We start from the raw sequence: 25540 nt of genomic DNA on the forward strand, positions 1-25540 counted from the left end.
ATGCACTGTTCTAATAAGTAGTCAATTTTTTATGGACACAAAAAAAAATCAAAATTTTTTAAAATTAAAATAGTTTCTTTAAAATCTAAATTTGAAATATCAAATAATTACTTTGGCTGGTATAACATTCAAAAAGCGGCATATAAAACAATTGTTATAAATGAAAATGTTTATTAATGGTCAATGTAAAAAGATAACTGTCAATTGATGAAAAATGTTATGAAAGGTCGTTCTGCGATAACATAACCATGAATAATAAAAACCATATTATTGTTTTGAGATTTCAGTTTTGAATAATACGCATACAACACTGAATAATAACAAAAACATAACTATGGCCTAAGAGAATTCTTTTGACAGCAAACACAAAAATTTGGTCAGGCATAAATATTTCAATGTATTGTAAAGATATTTAAATTATTTTAACACGAAATCATGAAATTATCAAGTATTTAAGTGTTCTAATTTTAATTATTTTTATATTGTTTTAGAGGTATTAAGAAATTTTAAAATATTTATTCCGTAAATTATTTTTGGTCTGCTTTGAATCCAAATTTAGACAATTCAATATTTTCTAAAATCTTTGACAATGCTCCATATTTTGGCATTTTTTGATAAATTGCATAGTACAATTAGAATTCTTTGGAGCTGATTTCAGCAATGAATGCATTTTAGAAGTAATCTTACAATTTGCAAAAAAAAAAAAAAAAAAAAAAAAAAAAAAAAAANAAAAAAAAAAGGAAAGAAAAAAGTAAGAAATGTTTACGATGATTTTTGCTTGCTCTTCTTAAATTAGCTAATTTTATAAAGTTATTGTTAAATTTCGTTAAAAGACTTTGAAAAAGTATTGTATTAACGTACATTGAATAACTTTTAGAGATCCTAACACTGAACTAGGTAGGATTCTGAAAAAACATTTTGATGAAATTTTGGAAAAAGTGAGAGACATGATTGAAAACGGAAAAGCTTACAAAGAAGATCTAGGTGAAAAGGTAAATAAATTTTTTGTAATGTACCTTATATTATTATTTTTTTATACATTTTTAAATTTCACAAAGTAATATTTAGCTTGTTTGATTTTTTTACAATATAAATAAGCCAAAATAATTGATCAGACAACAGAATGTAATATTATAAGGGAAAGAAACCTTCTAATAAGGGGTGATTTCCCACGGGCTGTAATTTTACCCTAGAAGTCAATCGAGGTACATTTTCAACAAGGTTTCGAGACACAGTTATAGATGTTTGTGTCTTTTGCGACAGTTGTAAAATTCTTCAGCTGTAAATTCCAGTTTCACTCTAACTCCTCTCACAAATATCCCACGAGGTTTAAATCTGAGCCAACTGTCAATTTCATAAGACTGTTGGTACATTGGAAAATTCTGATAGTTACAGATCATACCATGAGGGCTGTGATAGCCCAGTTGTTATAGAGCTTCGGACATTTGCCCGGGTAACCGTGGTTCGATCCTTGACTTCGCTAAGACTCATCGAGTACATGCGATGTAAGTACTCTTAAAATCTGTGGAATCGAAAGTTCTGTGGTTGGTCGCTAAGCAGTACCAAGGGTACTGGGATCTGAAGAAAAGTTCCTTTCCCTTTAGATTTATGTCTAAATTGTTAAAGTGGTCCCACGAATGAGTGGTACTGTCATCTATCTAGGGGTTTTTGAGTTAAGTCGCACTTTCACCCCAGTGGTGCTCTCTCGTTAAACGAATGGCGCTTCTACCTGATCTAATATGGAAAGCTAATGGTTGATGAGCTTGACTTGTCCGAGTTTCATTAGAAATAAGGACAATGTCTACCATGAAAAACGCCCCAAATATGCTATCAAATTAAATTCACTGATGCCGGGTCCATTATTGTACTTACAAGTATGCTAGTAAAAAACTTAAGAGCATTTATATTTTGAAATTACTTCTATCAAACAAAGAATAACTTAGAAAATGAAACTATATCAAAATGAAGAATGTTTATCTACTGTAGCATCCTCGACTGATGGTAGATGTAGCTTTGTAGACTTCCTAGAGCAGCTAAATGTTCTAACTCACCAGTTCCAGTCTATGTAACCTTTTAGCAGCATTGCTCTCTCTAGGGTTACTTTATTGTTCTCTTCGGGACTCCTCAATTTACATATCTAAGTCCCGTGAAATGGAAAAAAAAACAGGAACACGCATTTAGTTTGTAGTGATGAGATAAAAGGTCCCCCTATCAAGGAGAAATAATGCTCATTGTTTAATTCAGAAAATGAACAAAAACATCCATTAACCTTAAATTTTCATTTTTAAGCAATAAAAGGAAAATCCTCCAGATTTGAATTATAACAATGGTATAATTATTGAATAATTGTTACATAATCATTTTCTTAATGGTATAACATTAGTATAATAAATTAATAAGAAAATTTCAAATTTATAACAAATACTAGAATTACAAATTTAAAAACCATGACTGTGCGCTCGCATGTTTTCAAACTTCATGTTAAATTTTGTTTGAAAAAGTTTCACTATTTGCCTGTGTTTTATGGTTGCATTTGAATACAAATGTGTAAGATAACAGATGCAAATTAAAGAAGAATTGAGTTATATGATTTCAAAATAGCTATTTAAAACTCTGATTAGGGTTCTGACAAAGTTCAGTAAACAACATAGATTGTGAATCATTAATAAAATCAAACACTTAAAATTAAATACTTTTTTGTATGGTAAAAGAATAATCACCCTGATGGTTTCAGTTATTTTTCTATCATAAAAATAGGTATTTAAAAATCTAACTTCCTCAGAGACATTCTATCTTTTATCAGAAAAACAATAGTGATCTGTGAAGTTACAGTCTGCTGTTAATGTCTACACTAGCTGAGCTTGATTTTACCGTTCCTTGAACATATGTCCATAAAAATGTCCAATAATATGTCCAGGTTATTTCTGAACCCAAAACAATTAGTGAAAAGTAAACGAAAATAAAGTCAATATTTGTTACGGAAATATTGGAAATTTTCTCCCGTTATATTATTTTCTTCACGTGGTAAAGTATTTTATTTTGCATTAGGCTTTTTTTTATTCATTTAGTATATTTTTTTGTTCATCTTATTTCTTTTTTTGTAGTAAGCATTGTAATTCTCTTTCCGTAAAAGTTTCTTTTTCTTTAATTTAAGTGTTCTCCAACATATCGAATGCATATTTTGAGTTTTAGACTGCACTCTGCATAGTTATAAAAAGGAATTTTAAGCTGTGCCAAAATTTTTCATTAAACTTATGTTTTAGTTTAAAACTTTGTTTTGAATTTTGTGCTTTAAAGTTCCTACGAAGAAGGATAATAAATTTGACATTTTTAGCTTAAAGAAATCGCCCAGAAACTTAAAGACATGAAAGTTGACATCAGTGATCACGCTAAAGAACTTCTGAATAAATTGAAAGATAAAGCAAAGGATTATTGGAAAAAAATCATAGATAAAATTACACCAGGAAGTGAACCATTCGCTGCCGAGTAAGTAAAAATTGGTGTCCTTTTTACACATTTTCTTTTGATGCTTAATATAAAAAGCAATTAATTGCAAAAAATAGCAGTTTAATAGTTAATATTATTGGAATTATATTTGCACTAAAATATCTATGAATTATTAAACATTTCATGTGCCCTGTAATTAAAAAAATAAGAAAACGGGTCAGTAATATTTTCAAACTTTCAATTCTCTTTCCAGAGAAGAGGACTACGCCAGAAACCTGAGAGAGAGATTCGAAGAAATTTTGGAAAAAATTAAAGATGCTATTGCGAATCGTAAGACTCTCGGAGGAAATGTGGTCGCCAAGGTATGATTCCTCATGTCTGTATTTCAAAAATATTAGCAATGCCTTTCTAGTTTAGTGTGAGAAATGAGTGCCAAAATATTAAATACTGCGAATTGATAATAACTGTGATAATAATTGTGGGTTCAAAACTATGGAAAGGCTATTGAAATCAATAATTTCGTGTTTATGACGAGACATGGATTCAATTAAAAGGAGTTTTAAGCATTCGTTTAAATTTCTTAATTACTTGATCTTGCTGATATAACCTCTATTTTTAGATTATCTGAATTAAAATTGTTTTATTCCTAAATCCAATTATAAGCAATATTTATAAGGATATCTTTTTTATCTAATTGTTTAAATTTTGGTCGAATGTTCACCCGCGTTTTTCTTCGTAAAACATAAAATTTTTCTCCATCGTTAAGAAAAGTCTCGTTCAAATATCTTATGTTTGAGGTATTTTCAGAAATTCTCTTGATTCACACAGGAAAGAAGTACTTTCGGTAATGAGAACTTTCTTCCATTTTCACTCACATAGCATAAAATATGGTTTAATAGCTCTGCGAATTAAGAAAAGCAAACAGGAGATGACTTCCTGGGAAATCTCGTGTTAGAGATCGTGAGCAAAGATCTAGCACAAGGAACTCATACTGACGTGGAATGTGCGTATATGGGGGAGATAAGCACCAACTTTTTTATTTATAAAAGTTTGAAATTAATGTTAAACTGAAAGAAATGTAACGTATAAGAAAAACAAAATTGATAAAGATATTGAGAGTTACAATATAAAAGGCACACACATATTTGAAAACTTTCATATAAAAATGATTTAACACCAAAAATATCTTGAAATATAAACATATGTCCAAGAATGTTAAAAAAAATGCTCAAAAATTAAAAAAAACATTCCATAAAGAGAAAAATAGGAAAAAATACCCAATCACATTAAAAAAAAATCACAAATCGAATGTCCTGAAACATTTTTAGGGCATTTTGAATCTTAGGACATATTTTGAAAAACCAAATATGCAATAAATGAATGAAACAATCACTCTCAATCAATCGATCGATCAATCAATCAATCAATCATAATTTTCTTTATTAGTAACAATTATAATTTACTAAAATCAGCTTGCCGAAGCCTTCTCTGACATCTCTTTTTAGAGTTTTATCGAGTAGCTTATTTAGTCTTTTCATGAATTTATTCTTACATCATTTTTTATTGTCCTTCAAATTGTGGTTTATTATTCAACATTATTTGTGCAATTATTTACTTCCTTTAAAGATGTAAAAATAATCGAATGATTACAGCTAAAAGAAATTTACCAAGAAATGAGGAAGAAATCTATTCCTTTCGGTGATAAAGTGAAGGAACTGCTCGAAGAAATGAAGGAGAAGGCAACTGGCATCTGGAAAAGAATTTTGGACAACATTAAACTCGACAAAAGTTCTGTCGAAGCTAGAGGGTAAGTTCTTTTCATCTAATCAAATGTTNGAAATATAAACATATGTCCAAGAATGTTAAAAAAAATGCTCAAAAATTAAAAAAAACATTCCATAAAGAGAAAAATAGGAAAAAATACCCAATCACATTAAAAAAAATCACAAAACGAATGTCCTGATACATTTTTAGGGCATTTTGAGCATTAGGACATATTTTGAAAAATCAAATATGCAATAAATGAATAAAACAATCACTCTCAATCAATCGATTGATCGATCAATCAATCAATCATAATTTACTTTATTAGTAACAATTATAATTTACTAAAATCAGCTTGCCGAACTCTTCTCTGACATCTCTTTTTAGAGTTTTATCGAGTAGCTCATTTAGTCTTTTCATGAATTTATTCTTACATCGTCTGCTATTGTCCATCAAATTGTGTGTCGAGTTTATTATTCAACATTATTTGTGTAATTATTTACTTCCATTAAAGATGTAAAAATAATCGAATGATTACAGCTAAAAGAAATTTACCAAGAAATGAGAAAGAAATCTATTCCTTTCGGTGACAAAGTGAAGGAACTCCTCGAAGAAATGAAGGAGAAGGCAACTGGCATCTGGAAAAGAATTTTGGACAACATTAAACTCGACAAAAGTTCTGTCGAAGCTAGAGGGTAAGTTCTTTTCATCAAATCAAATGTTTTTGATATGACTTGTAACAACCATTTTTTGTTGTTGAAAAAATAGTTTTTACTTCCTTACCTCTAGAACTGGTTCTATTGGAATTTCTTGTTTGCAAATACTCTGCCTCTAAAATCTAAGAATATACCTAAACAAACGTTTCCTAAAACTTCAAATATGATTATTTCGACCCATAATATGTGAGTTCTATTCCATTTTGTAAAGACAACAAAAAAATTACCCAAAATTAAATTTTCTCGTATTTTTTTAAATAAGTTCTTAATATTCAAAATAATGTTTTTAAGTTAAATCAGTCTTTATATTAAGGGTAAATAAATATGCAATGAAATATTAATTCATCGCATATTAATAACACATCAAGTCAGACTTTCGATGAAGGGAACCTCATAATCTGCAAGGTTTCAAAAAAATATAAAATATTTTGGTAGTTCTTTTTTTTTAAATATAACTATGTGTAAACAGTAGTGATAGATTTATATTTCTTTGGAAAAATGTTGATAATGATAAAATTATAGTTTCATTTTTAATTTTTTTCTTTTTATTTTGCATAAAATTAGTTGTTTTTATCGTTAATAGGAAAAAATATTTTAAATAGTTGCTAAAACTATACACGTGAATATTTTTCAGAACTGGTGCTGAAAATCTGAGAGAAAGATTAGAGGAATTATTGACAAAACTCAAAGAATCATTCAGGGATCGAAAACTTCCAGGAAAAGGATTTATTTCAAAGGTAATATTAAAAACTTTTATGAATAGAACTTTGAATGTTTTAATCTAACTGTTGAAAAATTATACCAATCTAAGAGATTTTTACAAAATTTTTTTCTGAAAGTCTCTAAAAAGTTCTCACTTTATGCAGCTTGATAAAAATTTTCAAGACACATTTATTTACTTACTCCTTTTTTCTACTCTATAAAATATATGAAGTTTTCAATGAATCTTTCTCCGGTGGACGTTTATGAAACAAAAACAAGCAAGCTTGATTTAATAGCAAATGCAGTTGAACGATATGAACGAGATAGCTCATGGGGAAGACAACGTGCTTCTGGACTTGGTCAATGTCAATGATGACTTCAATTCGCGTCCTCCACCTCCAACTCCAACCAACACCTCCTAGAAGAAGGAAGGCCTCAGCTCGGATCAATTTAGTAGTCCGATGTGGCGAAGTTAACTGCGTAGTAGATGAAAAATAAGAAAGATGTCATTTCGTTAGGGGTACTAAGGTGCGCAGTGGTTGAAAATACGAAATATGTCATTATGTTTGGACTACTAAAGGATATTTATGGTAATCCGTGCTGAGGCCTGCTCTTATCTAGGAGGTGTTGGCACTACTAGGCCGACTAGAGCTACCCTGTTTCCACATTTAACTAAAAGCTCTCTTAAACCTTCTTTCAAAACATTTTAGCTTCCTTAGAGCTGCTAAGGAAAACGAAGTATAAAATATATCCACTAGTGGTAGGCGGATCATGGATTAGAATCTTCTTCACGTTGTGCTAAGAAATTGGGAATTCATGCTCTTCTTTCATTGTAACACAAGTGACAGTTAGTTTCATCAAAAAGTCATTGATTTAAGAGAAAACCTTATTTAATAGTAAATGCAGTAGAATGAGATAGCTCAGGGGGGCAGACAGCTTGCTTCTGAATTTGGAGAATCTCAATGATGACTTTTCAATTCGCATACTGCTCCCAGAACGCACCAACTGCAATTACCTTGTTTCAACTATTAACTTTAAGCTTTAGTAAATCTTTTTTAAAAATGTTTAAGCTTTCTTAGACCTGCTAGGGAAAACAATGTATAAAATATTCCCTGTAGTGGTAGGTAGATAATAATTTAGAAATTGGACTAAGAAATTGGAGGTTCGTTTATTTTCTCACAATGTAACACAAATGAGAATTAGTTTCATCAAGAATTTCTCAGCTAAGGCGAATATTCGTATCTTAGTGATTGATCCAGGAGTTCAACTTTCATCTTAGTTGGTTTTAATGTTATAAGGTTACGGAGTTGTACATTGATAGATGGAAATTAGATATGTATTAGATTTTTAATACCGGTGATGAAACAAAATGAAAGGTACTCTTCTAAAAATATTGATTCATAATGAACCCTAGTATCATGCATATTTGTTGCAATTATAACAAAGTATCATATTTGAGAGATGTTACACATTAAGCACAAAGAAGCATATCAGTTAAGCAAATAACATAGTTACCGAACTGTTTTATTACAGAATGTTATAGTTCAACATACACCGAAGCACAGTTCAATTTATCATCTTGTTTTGAACTAGAAAAATGATAGTTATTATGGTTCAAATTATAACCAAGTGTTTTGAAAGTGTATTCCATACACTGTATTTTGATATATAGTTCGTTCACCAGGAGTTGGCACTTGGTTCCGCCTTCATCACATGGTATACGACGATACTATTTCTCTATTTTTGGGAGAAGGATGTGAACAATCTTGAACAAGGTTACTATGTGGCGATCGTATGACAAAAATATTTATTTCGCAATCTTTATGAAAATTTTTTCAGCATTAAATATTTCTTAAATTTGATGATATTTCGCTCTTTTGAGTGAATAGTTTGTGTCCTTTCTGAGACATTTTGCTGCAATATATTTAATTAGCTAGAGTAAGGAGAGGTATAATATCATATGATAAAGCGAAGTAGGTGACTGAAAAAGAATTCACTGTTTCAGTTTGGAGCGCATTAAGGGTTGACTCAATTTCATGAGTGGAGACGTTTCTCCTATAACTCCTTCGCTGAAATGAACTCTTCGTTTGAGGAATTGGAGTCAAGCACCAACTCCTGGTGAACGGACTATTCTCGTAAATATCACAGAATACCTCATTTTGAATGCTATAGTAAGAACCTTGCAGACAGTATAAATACTTTTAAAACCATTCAAGATGTTTAAGAACACAATATTTTTTCTTACAAATAAATATAATTCTTATTTTTAAAAAATATTGAAAAAATGATAAATTTACTTCTTAGTTGAGAGAAATCCGTGAAGAAATGAGGCAAAATAAAGTTCCCCTTGGTGGAAAGCTTAAAGAAATGATTGAGAAACTGAAAGAAAATGCCAATGGTGTTTGGCGACGAATTTTGGATAGAATTGGCCGGAATAATTCTCCCAGTAGATCAGAAGAGTAAGTAAATAACGAAATTCTAACAGAAATACCTACATTAATGTAGGTATATTTTATAAATGGTTGTTAAAGACAATCTTATAAGGAAAATTAGAAAAAAGAGGAACAAATAATTCTGATTATTTTTAAAGTCATTTAATGTTTTTTTTAAAAAAAATATCATACATTTTGTATTAGAACAGTTTTAATTGAAATTCGTGAAAAAAATCCAAAATTTTACTTTAAAATTAAAAAAAAGAAACTTTGATTTAGATTAAAAATTATAGCAAATGGTGAAATCCTTCTAGCAAAAATACATAAGAATGATTAAGGTAAGGTAGGATTTTAGAAAAATAAAATAAAAAAATTTTGAACTTGAAGCCAAAATTTTCAGTTTCACCAAAAATTAAAAAAAAAAAAATCGATTAAATTTTTAAAACAAAATGATGTATCGAAGATCAGTTGGCCTTTTGCCCTAATTCCAACTGTATCAACATGCTTTCGATAGGCTTTAAGAATCAGTTCAAAAAAGTTACACGTTTTTACTACATTGCAAAGCTTTAAAAATAAATAAGTGATAAGTTATATTTAAATTAATATTGGTATTAACTTTACTTAAGGTTGGAAAAAATATATATTTTTCTTATTCACCACTCAACTTGGTCTTTAGGTATAAGACCTTCTATGGTACGGAGAAAATGTAATACACGTTTAGTCTAAATGATTCATTCTGATTAAAAACACTGCGTATTGATGTATAGATGTATATATATATATATATAATTANATATATATAAATAAGACATTATATAAGAGATATATATAAGACAATGAAGAAAAATATTGAAAAAATATGACAGCCAAAGCTGTCGTCGGTCGTCAGGGGGTACCAGCTTCGATGTCATAAAAACAAAACTTTTTCTATCCATAAAGTCAAGATAGAAAAGTCCAAAAATAGGTTTCTCTGTACCCCAAAAGTTTTGCCATAGTCCGAGAAAAGAATGCATAAAATACAAAAAAACAAAGTAGAATACAATTTAAAATACAATTAAGATACAGAAGCATATACAGTAGAATAAAAACATGACAAATATGGAAGGAAAGTAAGAAAGAAACTTAGATTAGTAGAAAGAAACAAAAATCCAATAGTTAATATTCACGTCCGACTGCAGGACACAAATGAAATAAATAAACATAGAGACAACGCCACCTAATCTTCGCGTTTAAAAAAAATAAGAACAGCAAGTAGTAGCGTCATTAAATGAAAAACTTAACTGACGAGACTTGAACAAAAATTGAGTTTTTGGAATTTTTTCTATATTTCATAACCGTAAATTATTAAAATACTAATTATAATATTTTGCCCTCATATTAGTCTAAATTAATACAAAATAATGAAAAAGTATGGAGAATATGTGTAGTAAAAATAATTCTGCGTCAAAGGGTTACAGAGATTTGATGTTGATATCGCATGCTATTCTCGTTGCACATGTGATTTCATGAGTCGAGATGATAGCAGGCAATAGTGGACATCAGTTTGGGCATAGTTTTGTAAACAAGGAATTACTAAATTCTGCAGAATAATAAAAATAAGGAAGTGGCTTAATAATTTAATCGAAATTTTTTCGAGAGAAGAAAAAGAACGTTTCAAAGACCACTACTAGATAGTGCATTTTCTTAAGACATGACTTTTCAGATCAATTGGGCGTGCAATTTCTATAAACTCTGGTGCTATTTCTGCCAGAGGTAGTAACTTTATGCAACGATTTCTCAGAATTAATCCGTCCTAATTTCTGTCAAATTTACTCAATTGCTTTTGTGTCCTATAATAGATGTGTTCCATAAACATCATTCTGCCATTGGCATTTCTTATTGTTGCTATTTTCTATACCAACTTTGTATTAGCAAGTAGTATCATATGTGTTATAGCACCCTGTCTTTCTATCTTGTATATGCTTAATAGTATTTTATTCGTTGTTTCTATGCAATAATTCACTACATAAATGTGCTTGTTGTTGTTCCTCTATTGAAGTTTAGTCCGATGTAATACAATGGTGATGGTGAAGAGATAATTAAAGAAGAATCTATGAATTGTTAAACATTTCATGTGCCCTGTAATTAAGAAAATAAGAAAATGGGTCAGTAATATTTAAAAACTTTCTTTCCAGAGATGAGGACTACGCCAGAAATCTGAGAGAGAGATTCGAAGAAATTTTGGAAAAAATTAAAGATGCTATTGCGAATCGAAAGACACTCGGAGGAAATGTGGTGGCCAAGGTATAATAAAAACAAAGTTGATAAAGATATTGAGAGTTACAATAAATAAGGCAAACACATGTTTGAAAACTTTCCTATGAAAATGATCCAACAACAAAAATATCTTGAAATGTAAACATACATCCAAGAATGTGAGAAAAAAAATGATCAAAAAGTAAAAAAAAAGAAAAACATTTCGTAAAGAGAAAAATAGGAAAAAATACCAAATCACATTAAAAAAAATAATCACAAAATGAATGCCTGAAGCATTTTTCGGGCATTTTGAACCCTAGGACATATTTTGAAACACCAAATATGCAGTAAATGAATAAAATAATCACTGACTAGCTCAATCAATAAATCAATCAATCAACCAACCAACCAATCAGATATAATTTACTTTATTAGTAACAATTATAATTTACTGAAATCAGCTTGCAGAACTCTTCTCTGACATCTCTTTTTTAGAGCTTTATCGAGTAGCTCATTCAGTCTTTTCATGAATCTAGTTTTACATCATTTGTCCTTCAAATTGTGTATCGATTTTATTACTCAACATAATTTGTGTAATTATTTACTTCCTTTAAAGATGTAAAAATAATCTAATGATTACAGCTAAAAGAAATTTACCAAGAAATGAGAAAGAAATCTATTCCTTTCGGTGATAAAGTGAAGGAACTCCTCGAAGAAATGAAGGAGAAGGCTACTGGCATCTGGAAAAGAATTTTGGACAACATTAAACTCGACAAAAGTTCTGTCGAAGCTAGAGGGTAAGTTCTTTTCATCTAATCAAATCTTTTTGATATAACTTGTAACAACCATTTTTTGTTGTTGAAAAAATAGTTTTTACTTCCTTACCTCTAGAACTGGTTCTATTGGAATTTCTTGTTTGCAAATACTCTGCCTCTAAAATCTAAGAAAATACCTAAACAAACTTTTCGTAACACTTCAAATATGATTATTTCAACCCATAATATATGAGTTCTATTCCATTTTGTAAAGACAGCAAAAAAAATTTCCCAAAATTAAATTTTCTCGCATTTTTTAAAATAAGTTCTTAATATTCAAAATAATGTTTTCAAGTTAAATTAGTCTTTATATTAAGAGTAAATAAATATAAAATGAGATATTAATTCATCGCATATTAATAACACATTAAGCCAAACTTTTGATGAACCTCATAATTTGCAAGGGTTTATAAAAATATAAGATAAAATATTTTGGTAATTCTATTTTTTAGATATAACTATGTGTAAACAGTAGTGATTGATTTATATTTCTTTGGAAAAATGTTGATAATGAAGAAATTATTGCTTCTCTTAGAATTTTTTTATAATGCATAAAATGAGTTGTTTTTATCGTGTCTATAGGAAAAAAATATTTTAAATAGTAGCTGAAGCACATTAGAATAATACGTGAATATTTTTCAGAACTGGTGCTGAAAATCTGAGAGAAAGATTAGAAGAATTATTGACAAAACTCAAAGAATCATTCAGGGATCGAAAATTTCCAGGAAAAGGATTTATTTCAAAGGTAATATTAAAAATTTCTATTAATAGAACTTTAAATGATTTAGTATAACTGTTGNACTGGCATCTGGAAAAGAATTTTGGACAACATTAAACTCGACAAAAGTTCTGTCGAAGCTAGAGGGTAAGTTCTTTTCATCTAATCAAATGTTTTTGATATAACTTGTAACAACCATTTTTTGTTGTTGAAAAAATAGTTTTTACTTCCTTACCTCTAGAACTGGTTCTATTGGAATTTCTTGTTTGCCTCTAAAATCTAAGAATATATCTAAACAAACGTTACGTAAAACTTCGACCCATGATACATGAGTTCTATTCCATTTTGTGAAGACAACAAAAAATTAAAAATTAAATTTTCTGATATTTTTCAAATAAGTTCTTAATATTCAAAATAATGTTTTTAAGTTAAATCAGTCTTTATATTAAGGGTCAATAAATATACAATGAAATATTAATTCATCGCATATTAATAACACATTAAGACAAACCTTCGATGAAGGGAACCTCATAATCTGCAAGGTTTCATAAAAATATAAGATAAAATATTTTGGTAGTTCCATTTTCTGATATAACTATGTGTAAACATTAGTGATTGATTTATATTTCTTTGGAAAAATGTTGATAAGGAAAAAATTATTGCGTCATTTAGAATTTTTTTTTATATTGCATAAAATGAGTTGTTTTTATCGTGTCTATAAGAAAAAAATATTTTAAATAGCAGCTGGAGCACATTAGAATAATACGTATATGCTTTTCAGAACTGGTGCTGAAAATCTGAGAGAAAGATTAGAGGAATTATTGACAAAACTCAAAGAATCATTCAGGGATCGAAAATTTCCAGGAAAAGGATTTATTTCAAAGGTAATATTAAAAATTTCTATTAATAGAACTTTAAATGTTTTAGCATAACTGTTGAAAAATTATACCAATCTTTAAGAGATTTTACACAACTTTCTGTAAGTCTTTAAAAAGTTCCAACTTTTTGTAGCTCGATAAAATTTCTTAATACATCTCTCTTTATTTACTTTTTTTATTCCATAAAGTATATGAAGTTTTCAATGAAATATTCAGTTATAGACATTTATGAAACAAAGACAAGCAAACTTGATTTTATAGCAAATGCAGTTGAATGAGATGTGCGAGATAGCTCATGGGAAAGACAACTTGCTTTTGGATTTGGTGATGGTCAATGATGACTTTAATTCGTGTACTACTAGGCCGACTAGAGTTACCTTGTTTCCACTATTTACTTAAAGCTTTCTTAAACCTTCTTTCAAAACATTTAAGTTTCCTCAGAGCTGCTAAAAAATGAAGTATAAAATATCTACACTAGTTGTAGGCGGATCATGGGTAAGAATCTTCTTCACGTTGGGCTGAGAAATTGGGGATTTGTGTTTTTCTTTCATTGTGACACAAGTGCCAGTTAGTTTAATCAAAAAGTCATTGATTTATTAGAAAACTTGATTTGGGGGCAGACAGCTTGCATCTGAATTTGGTGAATCTCAATGATGACTTTTCAATTCGTATACTGCTCCCAGCACGCACCAACTGCAATTACCCTGTTTCAACTATTAACTTTAAGCTTTAGTAAATCTGTTTTCAAAATGTTTAAGCTTTCTTAGACCTGTTAGGGAAAACAATGCATAAAATATTCCCAGTAGCGGTAGGTTAAAATCTTCGTGCCTTTGGGCTAAGTAATTGGAGATTCGTTTTTTTCTCACAACGTAACACAAATGCGAGTTAATTTCATCAAGAATTTCTTAACTAAGGCGAATATTCGTCTCTTAATGTTCGATCCAGAAGTTCAACTTTCATCCTAGTTGGCTTTAATGTTATTAGGTTACGGAGTTGTACGTTGATATATGGAAATTCGATATGTATTAGATTTTTAATACAGGTGATGAAATAAAATAAAGGGTACTCTTCTAAAAATATTAATTCATAATGAACCCTAGTATCATGCACATTTGTTGCAGTTGCAATAAAGTATCATATTTGAGAGATGTTACACATTAATCACATAGAAACATGTAAATTAAGCAAATAACATAATTACCGAACTATTTTAATACAGAATGTTATGGTTCAACATAAACCGAAGCACAGTTCAATTAATCAGCTTGTTTTGCATGATAAAAAGGATCGTTATTATGGTTCAAATTATAACCGAGTTTTTTGAAAGTGTATTCCATACATTGTATTTTGATATACTCGTAAAATCACAGAATACAACATTTCGGATGCTATAGTAAGAACCTTACAGAGAGTATAAATACTTTTAAAACCATTCAAGATGTTTAAGAATACTATATTTTTTCTTGCAAAAGAATAAAATTTTTATTTTTGAAAAATATTAAAAAAATGATAAATTTACTTTTCAGTTGAGACAAATCCGTGAAGAAATGAGGCAAAATAAAATTCCCCTTGGTGGAAAGCTTAAAGAAATGATTGAGAAACTGAAGGAAAATGCCAATGGTGTTTGGCGACGAATCTTGGATAGAATTGGCCGGAAATCCTCCAGTGCATCAGAAGAGTAAGTAAATAACGAAATTCTTACAGAAATACTTACATTAATGTAAGAATATTTTATAAATGGTTGTTAAAGACGATCTTATAAGGAAAAATTTAAAAAAAGAGGAACAAATAATTCTGAATATTTTTGTCATGTAATATTTAAAAAAAACAGATATATCATACATTTTGTATTTCATTTATATTTGAGAAAAAAAATCGAAAATTTTGCTTTAAAATTTAAAAAAGAGAAACTTTGATTTAGATTAAAAATTATAGCAAATGGTGAAATCTTTCTAGCAAAAATACATAGGAATAATTAAGGTATGGCAAGATTTTAGAAAAATAAAATAACAAAATTTTGAACTTGATGCCAAAATTTTCAGTTTTACAAAAACTAAAAAAATAGATTAAATTTTTGAAAAAAAAATGATGTATGGAAGATTAGTTGACCTTTTGCCCTAATTCCAATTGTATCAACATGCCTTCGAAGGGCTTTAAAAATCAGTTTAAAAAAGTTACACGTTTTTACTACATCGCAAAGCTTTAAAACTAAATAAGTGATAAGTTACATTTAAATTAATATTGGTCTTAACTTTACTTAAAGTTGGAAAATATATATATTTTATTTATTCACCACACAACTTGGTGTATAGGTATAGGACCTTCTGTGGTATGGAGAAAATGTAATACAGGTTTAGTCTAAATGATTCTTTCTGGCTGAAAACTGCGTATTGATATATATATATATATATGTACTTTCTTATTAAGTGTATATGCTGTATTCCTCACTGGACTTCACTTGGTTCCGGATTATTAAATTACAATTGACCATGCCTTGCTCTGCTGAGCACAAATAAATCAGAATTGTACACGCCTTTCTAAACAGGCAAAAGCGTGGGCAATTGAAATTCAACGATTCCGAGTCACAAGATAGAGTACGCTAGTCCGGAGTTTTTTTTCCCTGCGTAATGCTTTCTCTCCAGGACATATAATCTCATACCATTTCTGCTGTACGTTAATGAAAGTATGAATAAAGCACAAATAATGGCACCTGGAAATTTTTTTTTCTTTATTATTACACTTAATTCACGTTGTTTTGATATATTCATGAGTAGAACACAGTATACCCTACCGTCTTTTGGATCTGCTTATTGAGTAATGAGAAGGATGTACTCCAAATGCCAAGAATGCAAGAATACCAAATGCCAAATGCCAAGAATACCAAATGCAAGATCACATCATTGCTTCTATGACGGTCACAAATGGAAACATGATATTGAGCTGAACTGAAAAAGCATTGAGCTGAACTATAGACTGAACTGAATTACTGTTGGTATCTGTACAGTATAAATAAGAGAGCATACATTAAACATTCATAGTATAAACTAGTAACTTGGTGAATGCGATTTTTCTAATCTATCTCACGTACTTATATGCTGAGTACTAACGTACAAAATACATTGAATCAATAAGAACAGTTCTTCTAAACTCAATGAATCATTTAGGCTAACCCTGTACAACAGTGCAAAATTTCAAAACTATGCATGCATTTAAAAAAAAAGTTTTACTTGAACCTTTCTGAACTGCAAACTTCTTAGGCACGTTAACGAGAACTGGGATAATTATACATTCAAAATAGTGTTGCTGATCTTAAGTAAAAATGTCTCATTTTTAGGGACCAGTTCGCAAGGAATTTGAGGACTAGGCTGAATGAAATCTTGGAGATGGTTAAAGATGGCTTCGTAACACGCACAACTATTGGTGGTCAATACCTCTACCATGTAAGAAGATTGTTAAGTTTTTCTTCTTTAATAAGTAATTAGTAATTAATAAGTAATAAGTAAGTTTAGATCTTTTTTTTTGCAGTTAGAGACAGTATGGAATGAAATGAAAGAGAAATCTATTCCTCCTGGTGAAAGAGCTATTCAACTTATCCAGGAACTAAAAAAGATGACAAACGGTGAATGGAAGGAGCTTTTGTATAAGCTTCTTCCTGATGAAGAATAAGAAGTAAGTTTTACCCAAATAAAATTTTTGGGTGAGTTTAAATTTTAATGGGTTATCATACATGTGACGTTGTATATTACACATTATCAGTTATATTAATAAGATAGCAGCTCTCAGACTGCACTCTCACGGCTTGCCTGTGGTCATCTTAAAAGCCTCTCTTTCAAAGAGGGTGTGAAAATATTCGATATCAGCATCAATCAAGAAGCTTCTACCAAATACATACCGAAATATTTGGATTTTGGGGAAATTTATTCAATTTCCCCACTTTTCATTGAATTTTTTCGAGTCAATGGTCTTTTGAACTTGATCTGACTTCACCAGACTTTAGAGAATTAGTAGCAGTAACAACATAAAATAGCAACTCATGAATTTAACATGTATAAAAAATCTATTGTTTAAAAACATGAAAAGTAGAATTAAAAAATAATAATAATTACAGTACATTATTATCAAGTTTTTAATAAAGTCGCCAAAATTCTTACAGCAAGAAGGATCACAGGTAAAGAGTCATTTGACCAATTGATTGTTTGATAGCTGGAACTGTTCCTAAATATAAAAAGATTGACCAAAATCTAGAATTTTTTGGAGATATTTTATTCAATAATCTTTCAGAAAAAACAACAAGCGAAACGAAGTAGGAATGTTGATGTTTGTAGAATCTATGAAGTTTGTAGAATCTATGAATGATCACAGTATTGGAATCCTACATCTCAAAATTATTATTTAATGTCATCTCCAGGATTCATGTCATGCCATGCTAAATCGTCATCTCTAACGTTGGAGAATGATCACGAAGTGACCATCCAAGAAATCAATATAATGATTAATTCCTTGAACATTGCATGGGTAGGCATCATATTGCATGGAGATTCCTCCATGTCTTTGAAAGAGGCGCTGTGGCTGGACTTCCAGTGCTGATGAGATCTTGAAGCCAAATATTTGTCTTTTTAGTGGACCTTATTTGGTTTTAACGGGTGACTACTTGCGGCCACTTAGAGTTAGTTTATCTTGTAGATGAATTTTTGGAAACTAAAAGTATCTGAAAAAAAGGACTGACCAGCTTTAATTGAATTGAATTGAATTGAATGTATGGTTTAATGGCACATGGACCAAAAAAGACATACTGCGCCAGGGCTGCCAACTGTCCACGCTTCATGTCCGCTCATGCTTCATTCTGGTGGTAGCTATGTTCATGTTTTAATGTATTATTTATTATTAATTAAAATTTATTTTCCACACCACTATACACGAATGATTTAAAAGTTCATATGCAAAGCCACTTTGCTCCAGCTCTTTCATAGTGAGGCTTTTAAAACGTTAGCAAAATTCACCGAATTCTCAAAACATTAGTTTTTAAATGTCTACCATTCAATAAAATATTTTGCAGAAAACGTAGTAGTTGGCATGTCTGCTGCGTCAAATTAAAAGATTTTTTGACGAGCTGATACCCAATGGAACATGTTAAGCATGCTCTGGGGTAAGCAAGTACAACGCGCAATCTCTTTGCAGAAAACATTCAGGGCCGAAAATCTACTTCGCTCTTATTGTAATCTACTACTCTATATCTTCTCTCTATATGTAATCTACTTATTGTAACAATAATTCCTAAATTGCCTTGTTTCATGCATGAAATCCCGAATAAGTATATTCATTATATATGCGATTGAAAATAAGTTGGCTGGTTGGTTCTAATGCCACTTGCCACACGGGCAAGCCTGCTTTATGAACTAATCCAGAAGACAAGGAAACTCCTGGATCAGAATCCTCCAGAGGTATTGATTTGTTATGGGAACATGGAGGACTTTTGCGACTCGACAGATTTAACGTGCATCAGTCACGGCGGGGTTCGAACCCACGAACTCTCGGACATATGCCCAGCACTCTACCAACCAGGCTATCCCGGCCTGAAGATAGGTTAGGAGAGAACCAATTTCATATTTATACATTTTTCCTCGATTCTATAGCAAATCTTTTATACCTTTCGACTTAGATGAATTCTACGCACAATCATGCGCTTGTATTATAACCGCGTGGATTTATTATTATTTTTTTGTATTATTACAATCTTAATTTCATTTAAATTCTTCTAGTAGTTTCGGAAATAATCAACGAAATCTGAAATTATTTTAATTTTGAGCATCAGCCGTGTACATTACGTGGTCATATTTTGCATGTCATAAAATTTGAAGAGAGATATTTTTGTTTTTACAGTTAGTCGTCTTCTAAGAATAGAAAATGATAAGACTAAGATACATTAAACATTTGTATGATTGAAAGATTGTTGTTTTTCTTTTAGGTGCAAAAAAGGAGGATATATTCCTTAATTGAAAGAAGAAATAAAAAAAAATTAAATAGATGCAGAATAAAAGCCTTTTTATCAACAAAAAAAAATGACCACCTTTGTAAGAAATGTGCAATGGACAATACTGTTATTTTACTTGTATTTAAATATTGTAAATTTGTATAAATAAACCTATTTTATAATTTATGAGTATCTTTTTATACCTAAAAAACCTGATTTTGAGTAAGAAAAGTTAAATTTCATTGAATGTACTAAGTACTGTAAGTGAATTTGTAGAATAAAGACAAATTGTAAACAAGAACAGAGATAAAGCTTAAAACAATATAGAAAAATGAAATGACTTTGACTTTAAAAAAAATCTGAACTCTTGCACATGCTCTTATTGTTTCGCATTTTATTATTTTCGGTATTTCAGGCATATTTTCAAGAAAAAAAATAATTGAAAAAAAGTAAGCGTATAAATGATTACATTTTAACGACATTTAAAGTGACGATTATAACATTATTTCAGTTGCACTAAAATTAAAAGTGAAGCGAAACTTTCTGTCATTTCGATATGATGTATAAAAAAAAAGGGAAGCTACTACGAATATTTTTTTTAAAGAATTGCTACCAAAATTTACTTTGTAACGCATCTTGCATTCTCTCTTTTATTAAAATTTTGACTTTCATCTTAATTTTGAAAAGCTCATTAATATTTTGAAAGTATACATTTTTGAATATCTTTATTTTTCTTTTTTTTAATGTTTTTGATCACACTAACCCCATTGTATTGAGATAGAGTAAAAAAATAATATTCATTTATTAATATATTGTTACACATAAGTATTTAATTTAAATCAAAAGAGAACTAATTTTAACCAAAATGGTAAAATAACCGGTAATAGTCTATCCATCCAATTAACAGTAAAAGTTACGGTAAAGAACACGGTTTACGGTTTTACGGTTATGAAATTTTCTACAATTAGTATGGTTTTAAAAACATGAATAAAAAAATATACTGTTTTTTAATTTTTTACAACTAGCATGGCTTGAAAACCGTAAAAAAAATCTAACTGGACACTGGAGCTACGTTTTTGTTGGGCAATGGGAATTGGAGAGTACAGAACAGAAATTTAGGAGTGCAGGACACTGGAAACTCTTTATGTGGCGAAGAAAATGGAGGAAATATTGTGATGTCCATGCTGGGGCTCGAACCTCCGTTCTGCCTGTCATGAGAGTGACAGATTAGTATTCTCGACTATAATATGCAACGAGGAACTGAGTGGCTTCATTAGGTTGACATAGTGGTTGCGATGAAATTCTGGTTGTTTGATCGTATTAGGTGAAAGCAGTTAATAAACGGTTTTTCTTATAGTTAACAGTTGGAGTACCATTTTATTTATGGTTATTTGACTGTTTTGTTTGAATAAGGCAAAAAAACAATTAAATAAATTGTTATTTAATGATTTTTTTAAGAAATTTTTAACCACATGAAATGTGTTGGAAAGACCAACTATCATATGAGAAATCTGTTTTTACTATTAATTTAGTAATCAAAATATTTATAGGTTTAATTTGGCTTCTGTTTAAAAAAAGGTATTTTGAAAATGAATATTTAAAGTCCCCTGAAAGACATGTCATATTAATCGTGTGAACAGAATATAAAAAAGAAATTGGTAAGATACATTTCACAATAAATAATTAACATTTTGAATAAATAAAACTTAGAATGTATCAAAGCACTAGTTTTTACTAACTTTTTAGCAACATAAAAATTAAATCAAATTAATAAATTTTAAAATTAAAGAAACAAAGTCATAAATATCAGGAAAAAATTGCATTCAAATTAATCAACAGAATATAATAAATTAATACTTTAATATATGATAGTGTTTATAACTTAAATACATAACGCGAAAAGCTGAAATTTGGATATGACAATAGAATGTGTATGAAATACAGAATGCAACACATAGATACACAATATTTAAGACTTATATTAAAATATGGTCACCTTATTTTTTAAAATTTCCTGATTACCCTTATAAATCAGGAAATAAATGTAGAAAAATTTTAGTATAATCTTACATAGTCCAAAAGACAAAAATTTCAAATAATATACACAGCCCTAACACAAGGCAGGATATCTTAGGAACTTTTCATTAAGTTTGCATGGTTGAAAACATTTAAAACTGGTATTATATTAAAATACGGTTTCATAATTTAAAAAAATGCCTTTTTAAACCTAGAAATATGTATAAAAATGTTTAAAAAATCTTGTATTGTCTAAAACATGCTCATGAAACAAGTTCATTTCAAATATATGTAATACTAACCTAACCATGGAATTCAATTCACACTTCTCTTGTTTTTGTCAAATGGACCTCATATTTTCTGATAATGACAATTGATATCCAAAACATTTGATGAAAAATTTAAAACAATTCTTATTTAGTTGAAACCATGCAAAAAGCCCATGTCATATTTAACGCTAACAAGCTACAGACAGTTAGCGAACTTAACTTTTTTTTTTGATTATCAATTTTTATAACGTGGAATCCAATTCAATCATCATTGAAATCCAATTCAATTATTGAATTTTATTTATTTTTCTAACGTCGAATATTTTAATATGAAACTCGGTTCCATTATAAATTGTGGGTGTCATATTTTCAGATAATATCCATACGCTTTAAAAAATATTCCAAATAATTTAAAAAAAAAATTTTTCGTTCCAAAAATATGCAAATTCCATAGCAAAAACGCGGACAGTTTGTCAACTATTCAAAAGTTTTTTTCAAAACTGAACTCCTATAAGGCTGGTTTCAGTTCAGTATGGGAGTTAAATTTTCCTTAAACACCCATACATGTTAAAATTGCTTTAAGAAATTTTACATTCTATATCATATAAGAGTAAACAGTTCGTGAACTTTTTATAAATTTTTTGTCTGCTTTGAAATTTATTTAAAATTAGTTTCCTATAAATATATGGGCGAAATATTTTTTTAAAAATACTCTTATGTTCCAAACAAGTATGGATACTATATTTTTTGAAAATATCCATCGCTAATATAAAATAGAACAGTTTGCGAATTATTTATATTTTCTTTGAAATTTTTGATTTATTTAGAACTGGCTCAATATTAAAACAGTGACATCAAAAATTCGAAGTATATCTAAAAATAAACTTGATAATTTAAAATATAAATATTATTTAGTCCAATGCATGCAAAGTCTATATCATATATAGTGCTGACATTTTTTCAACATTCCTTATTGTTGAGAAATCTTTTTATTAGATGATATATGACGGAGGAAATGAAGGATTGTAAGTTGGAATTTGTAGAAAATCAATTAAGAAATTACGAAGAAAAAACCTAAAGAAAAACGATAATATTTAATGATTTTTTTAAAAATAAAATAAAGGGCGAAAATCCCCAAGTTCTTTCTTCTTGCTACAACTATTTACGTTTTAAAATGTTTCCTCTGAATCACCTTTTATCTTCTCACATGAAATTTAACGGAAAAAATAATTCTTCTTCCTGTTTTCAAATCAATTTTATGATTTTAAAACTATTGAAAAATGATAAACATAGGGGTCTCAAAAAAAACGAAAAAAAAAAAAAACAAAAAAAAACGGGGGATTTAGAAGAAGGAAATACGAAATGAGAAAGTTACGGAATAAGGAGGTAATTTTACATATAAATCAGCAGAAATGAGGTCGGGACTTTTTTTTTAATGCTATGTCGTGTAATTATAACTAATTTAAGGTATCTGACTAGTAAGAAAATATATTTTTGGGCAAAATTTTTGAAATTAGGTTTATTATAAATTTAGTATCCCGGTAGTTTTAACTTCCTAAAAATATTTTACTTTTGTTAGTACTCCAAATATTTACAAAGCTAAAGTTGTTTTTGTGTAAGGTGATGGCAGTGGATAGACTGATGATTTCAAGTCTTTAAAGGCATTTATCTAAAAAAAAAAAAAAACCCAGATTTTTTTCATATTCTGTACCACCTAAGACACAATATCTCTTGTTATTTTTAAAATAATTGTCTGCAATTTTTCATGAGTGTTTATGACTGCAGCACGCATGTATTAAACCACAGATTTATACAGAAAAATTTAGAATTTCATATTTTATGCATGTTTTTTTTCGCAAAGAAGAGTGCGGAAAGAGTCGCTTTTTTAACTACACTGATCTCTAACTCAGTAGTAAATGCGCCTGCTTTTAAGATAATAATTTAAAACATAGTCGATAACCTTCTAAATAAAATCCTCTATGGATTTTTTGCTCTAGGTGATAGAATTTTTTTTACAGCTTTTAGCGTATATGCAAAAAAATACCTTATTTTTACCTAAAAATGGTTATTCAAATAATAATTTTTGCTAGCTTCCTTAATTTTTACACCCAATAAAATTTTTTGTATATTAAAATTCTAAATTTTTTTATAATATTTGAAAACTTATATATTTAAAGAAAAAAAGGTGTCGAAACTATTCGGATACATTCAATCAATTCTATACAAGTTTTATTGAGAGTATATTTTGATTCTAATATAACGATTTTGTTACTTAAATCATTGTGTGAAAGTGAAAAAAATTTAAGTATTATCACTGTTTTAATCGATGTTTTTATTGCGTTTCACTTCTGAAAAGTGATTTTTAAATCAGGTGCGGAAGTCGGTGATAGCGGATTGCGCTAATGGTTTTCTAAAACATGGTGGACTGCGCTGCTAACATCTTATCCCCCTTGGTCTACTGCGCTCAAGGTAACCCTTATGACCATCCCTCCTACTTCAATTATGCAGTAAAACAATTTCTGATAGAAACGTCGTCTCGCCAATATTTTTCGCCAGAAGCTAGTGCGCTGTGGGGAGGGGGGAACATGTCAATAAGTGTTCCTCCGTCTTTTGGTAATTTTCAATTCAAAGGAGTTTTTTATATGTTGTAAATTTTGATATTTCTGTAATTTTAAAATACAAACTATATTTGAACTATGAAAAAAAGTTTTTTTTGTTCATTTTAAGGCTGTTAAATCTAACTAACTGACTTCTATAAATTAGACAAAGATTTATACAAACACTCATATTTATGTAAAAATATTTAAGCTAATGATTTCACTTTCATGAAATCTATGCATTTTGCCCTAAAATTATCACTAAATAAAAATGTTGAAAAGGTTTTTAAAATGATAAGTAGTAAGTTACCGCACGAGAAGACTTCTTCTTATTAAAAAAAAAATTCAATTCAGAAGGAAAATATTTATTAATTCATGGCATAAATAATGTCCTATGCTAAATTAGTGAGAAATCTCGCGCTTCCATATAAAACTCTAAAAAATTGGCAAAAGTTTTGCTTTATTTTAAACTTTCGAAATGAAGAACTTTAAAACATAGTTCCAGAAACAGATTAAAATCGTTGTGAAGTGACATATGTGTTTAATCAAAAGTTGAATAGTAAATACTGACAAAGAGTGTGGACGATAAGTAAACAGCTGATAAGAAGCATTATCGAAAAAGGAGTATAAAAACTCATATAATAATAATGCTACCACATTAATTAAAGGCTTCAGAGCTTGTAAGTATAATTCTTAATTGCAATTTAAGAAACTTATTCGCTTAAGGAGCTTATGGTCTTGATTTAATTACTTATTTCAACTTTCCATAACTTATCTAAAATTCAACTTAGGATTCCGAATTTTTTTTCAGAAGTTTAACATAAGCTTAGATTTTATTCAAAAACAAAAATTCCTTATTTAAAGGTAAAAATAAATTGTACGAAAATCCTCTGTAAATTTAATTTCTGTGGAGCTAAGTTTTGAAAGAGAAAGCGATTTTAATGAAGTTTGCGTGCATGATAGAAGATATATATATATAT

General features: G+C 29.2%; 1 protein-coding gene across 1 annotated transcript in view; it reads left to right on the plus strand.

Moving 5' to 3' along the window:
* LOC107455703 (golgin subfamily A member 4) overlaps positions 1 to 25540 on the plus strand; it is a 134916-nt gene that overhangs the window by 88986 nt on the left and 20390 nt on the right. Inside the window, exons 57-68 of the mRNA XM_071183880.1 lie at positions 878 to 992; positions 3335 to 3486; positions 3701 to 3809; positions 5752 to 5906; positions 6562 to 6664; positions 8934 to 9088; positions 11236 to 11344; positions 11939 to 12093; positions 12754 to 12898; positions 15234 to 15385; positions 17042 to 17147; positions 17233 to 17345. Of these exons, the coding sequence (XP_071039981.1) occupies positions 878 to 992; positions 3335 to 3486; positions 3701 to 3809; positions 5752 to 5906; positions 6562 to 6664; positions 8934 to 9088; positions 11236 to 11344; positions 11939 to 12093; positions 12754 to 12898; positions 15234 to 15385; positions 17042 to 17147; positions 17233 to 17345 (1569 nt within the window). The remainder of the gene's footprint in view (positions 1 to 877; positions 993 to 3334; positions 3487 to 3700; positions 3810 to 5751; positions 5907 to 6561; positions 6665 to 8933; positions 9089 to 11235; positions 11345 to 11938; positions 12094 to 12753; positions 12899 to 15233; positions 15386 to 17041; positions 17148 to 17232; positions 17346 to 25540) is intronic.

Source organism: Parasteatoda tepidariorum, chromosome 8, assembly GCF_043381705.1.
Source record: "Parasteatoda tepidariorum isolate YZ-2023 chromosome 8, CAS_Ptep_4.0, whole genome shotgun sequence".
NCBI lineage: Eukaryota > Metazoa > Arthropoda > Arachnida > Araneae > Theridiidae > Parasteatoda > Parasteatoda tepidariorum.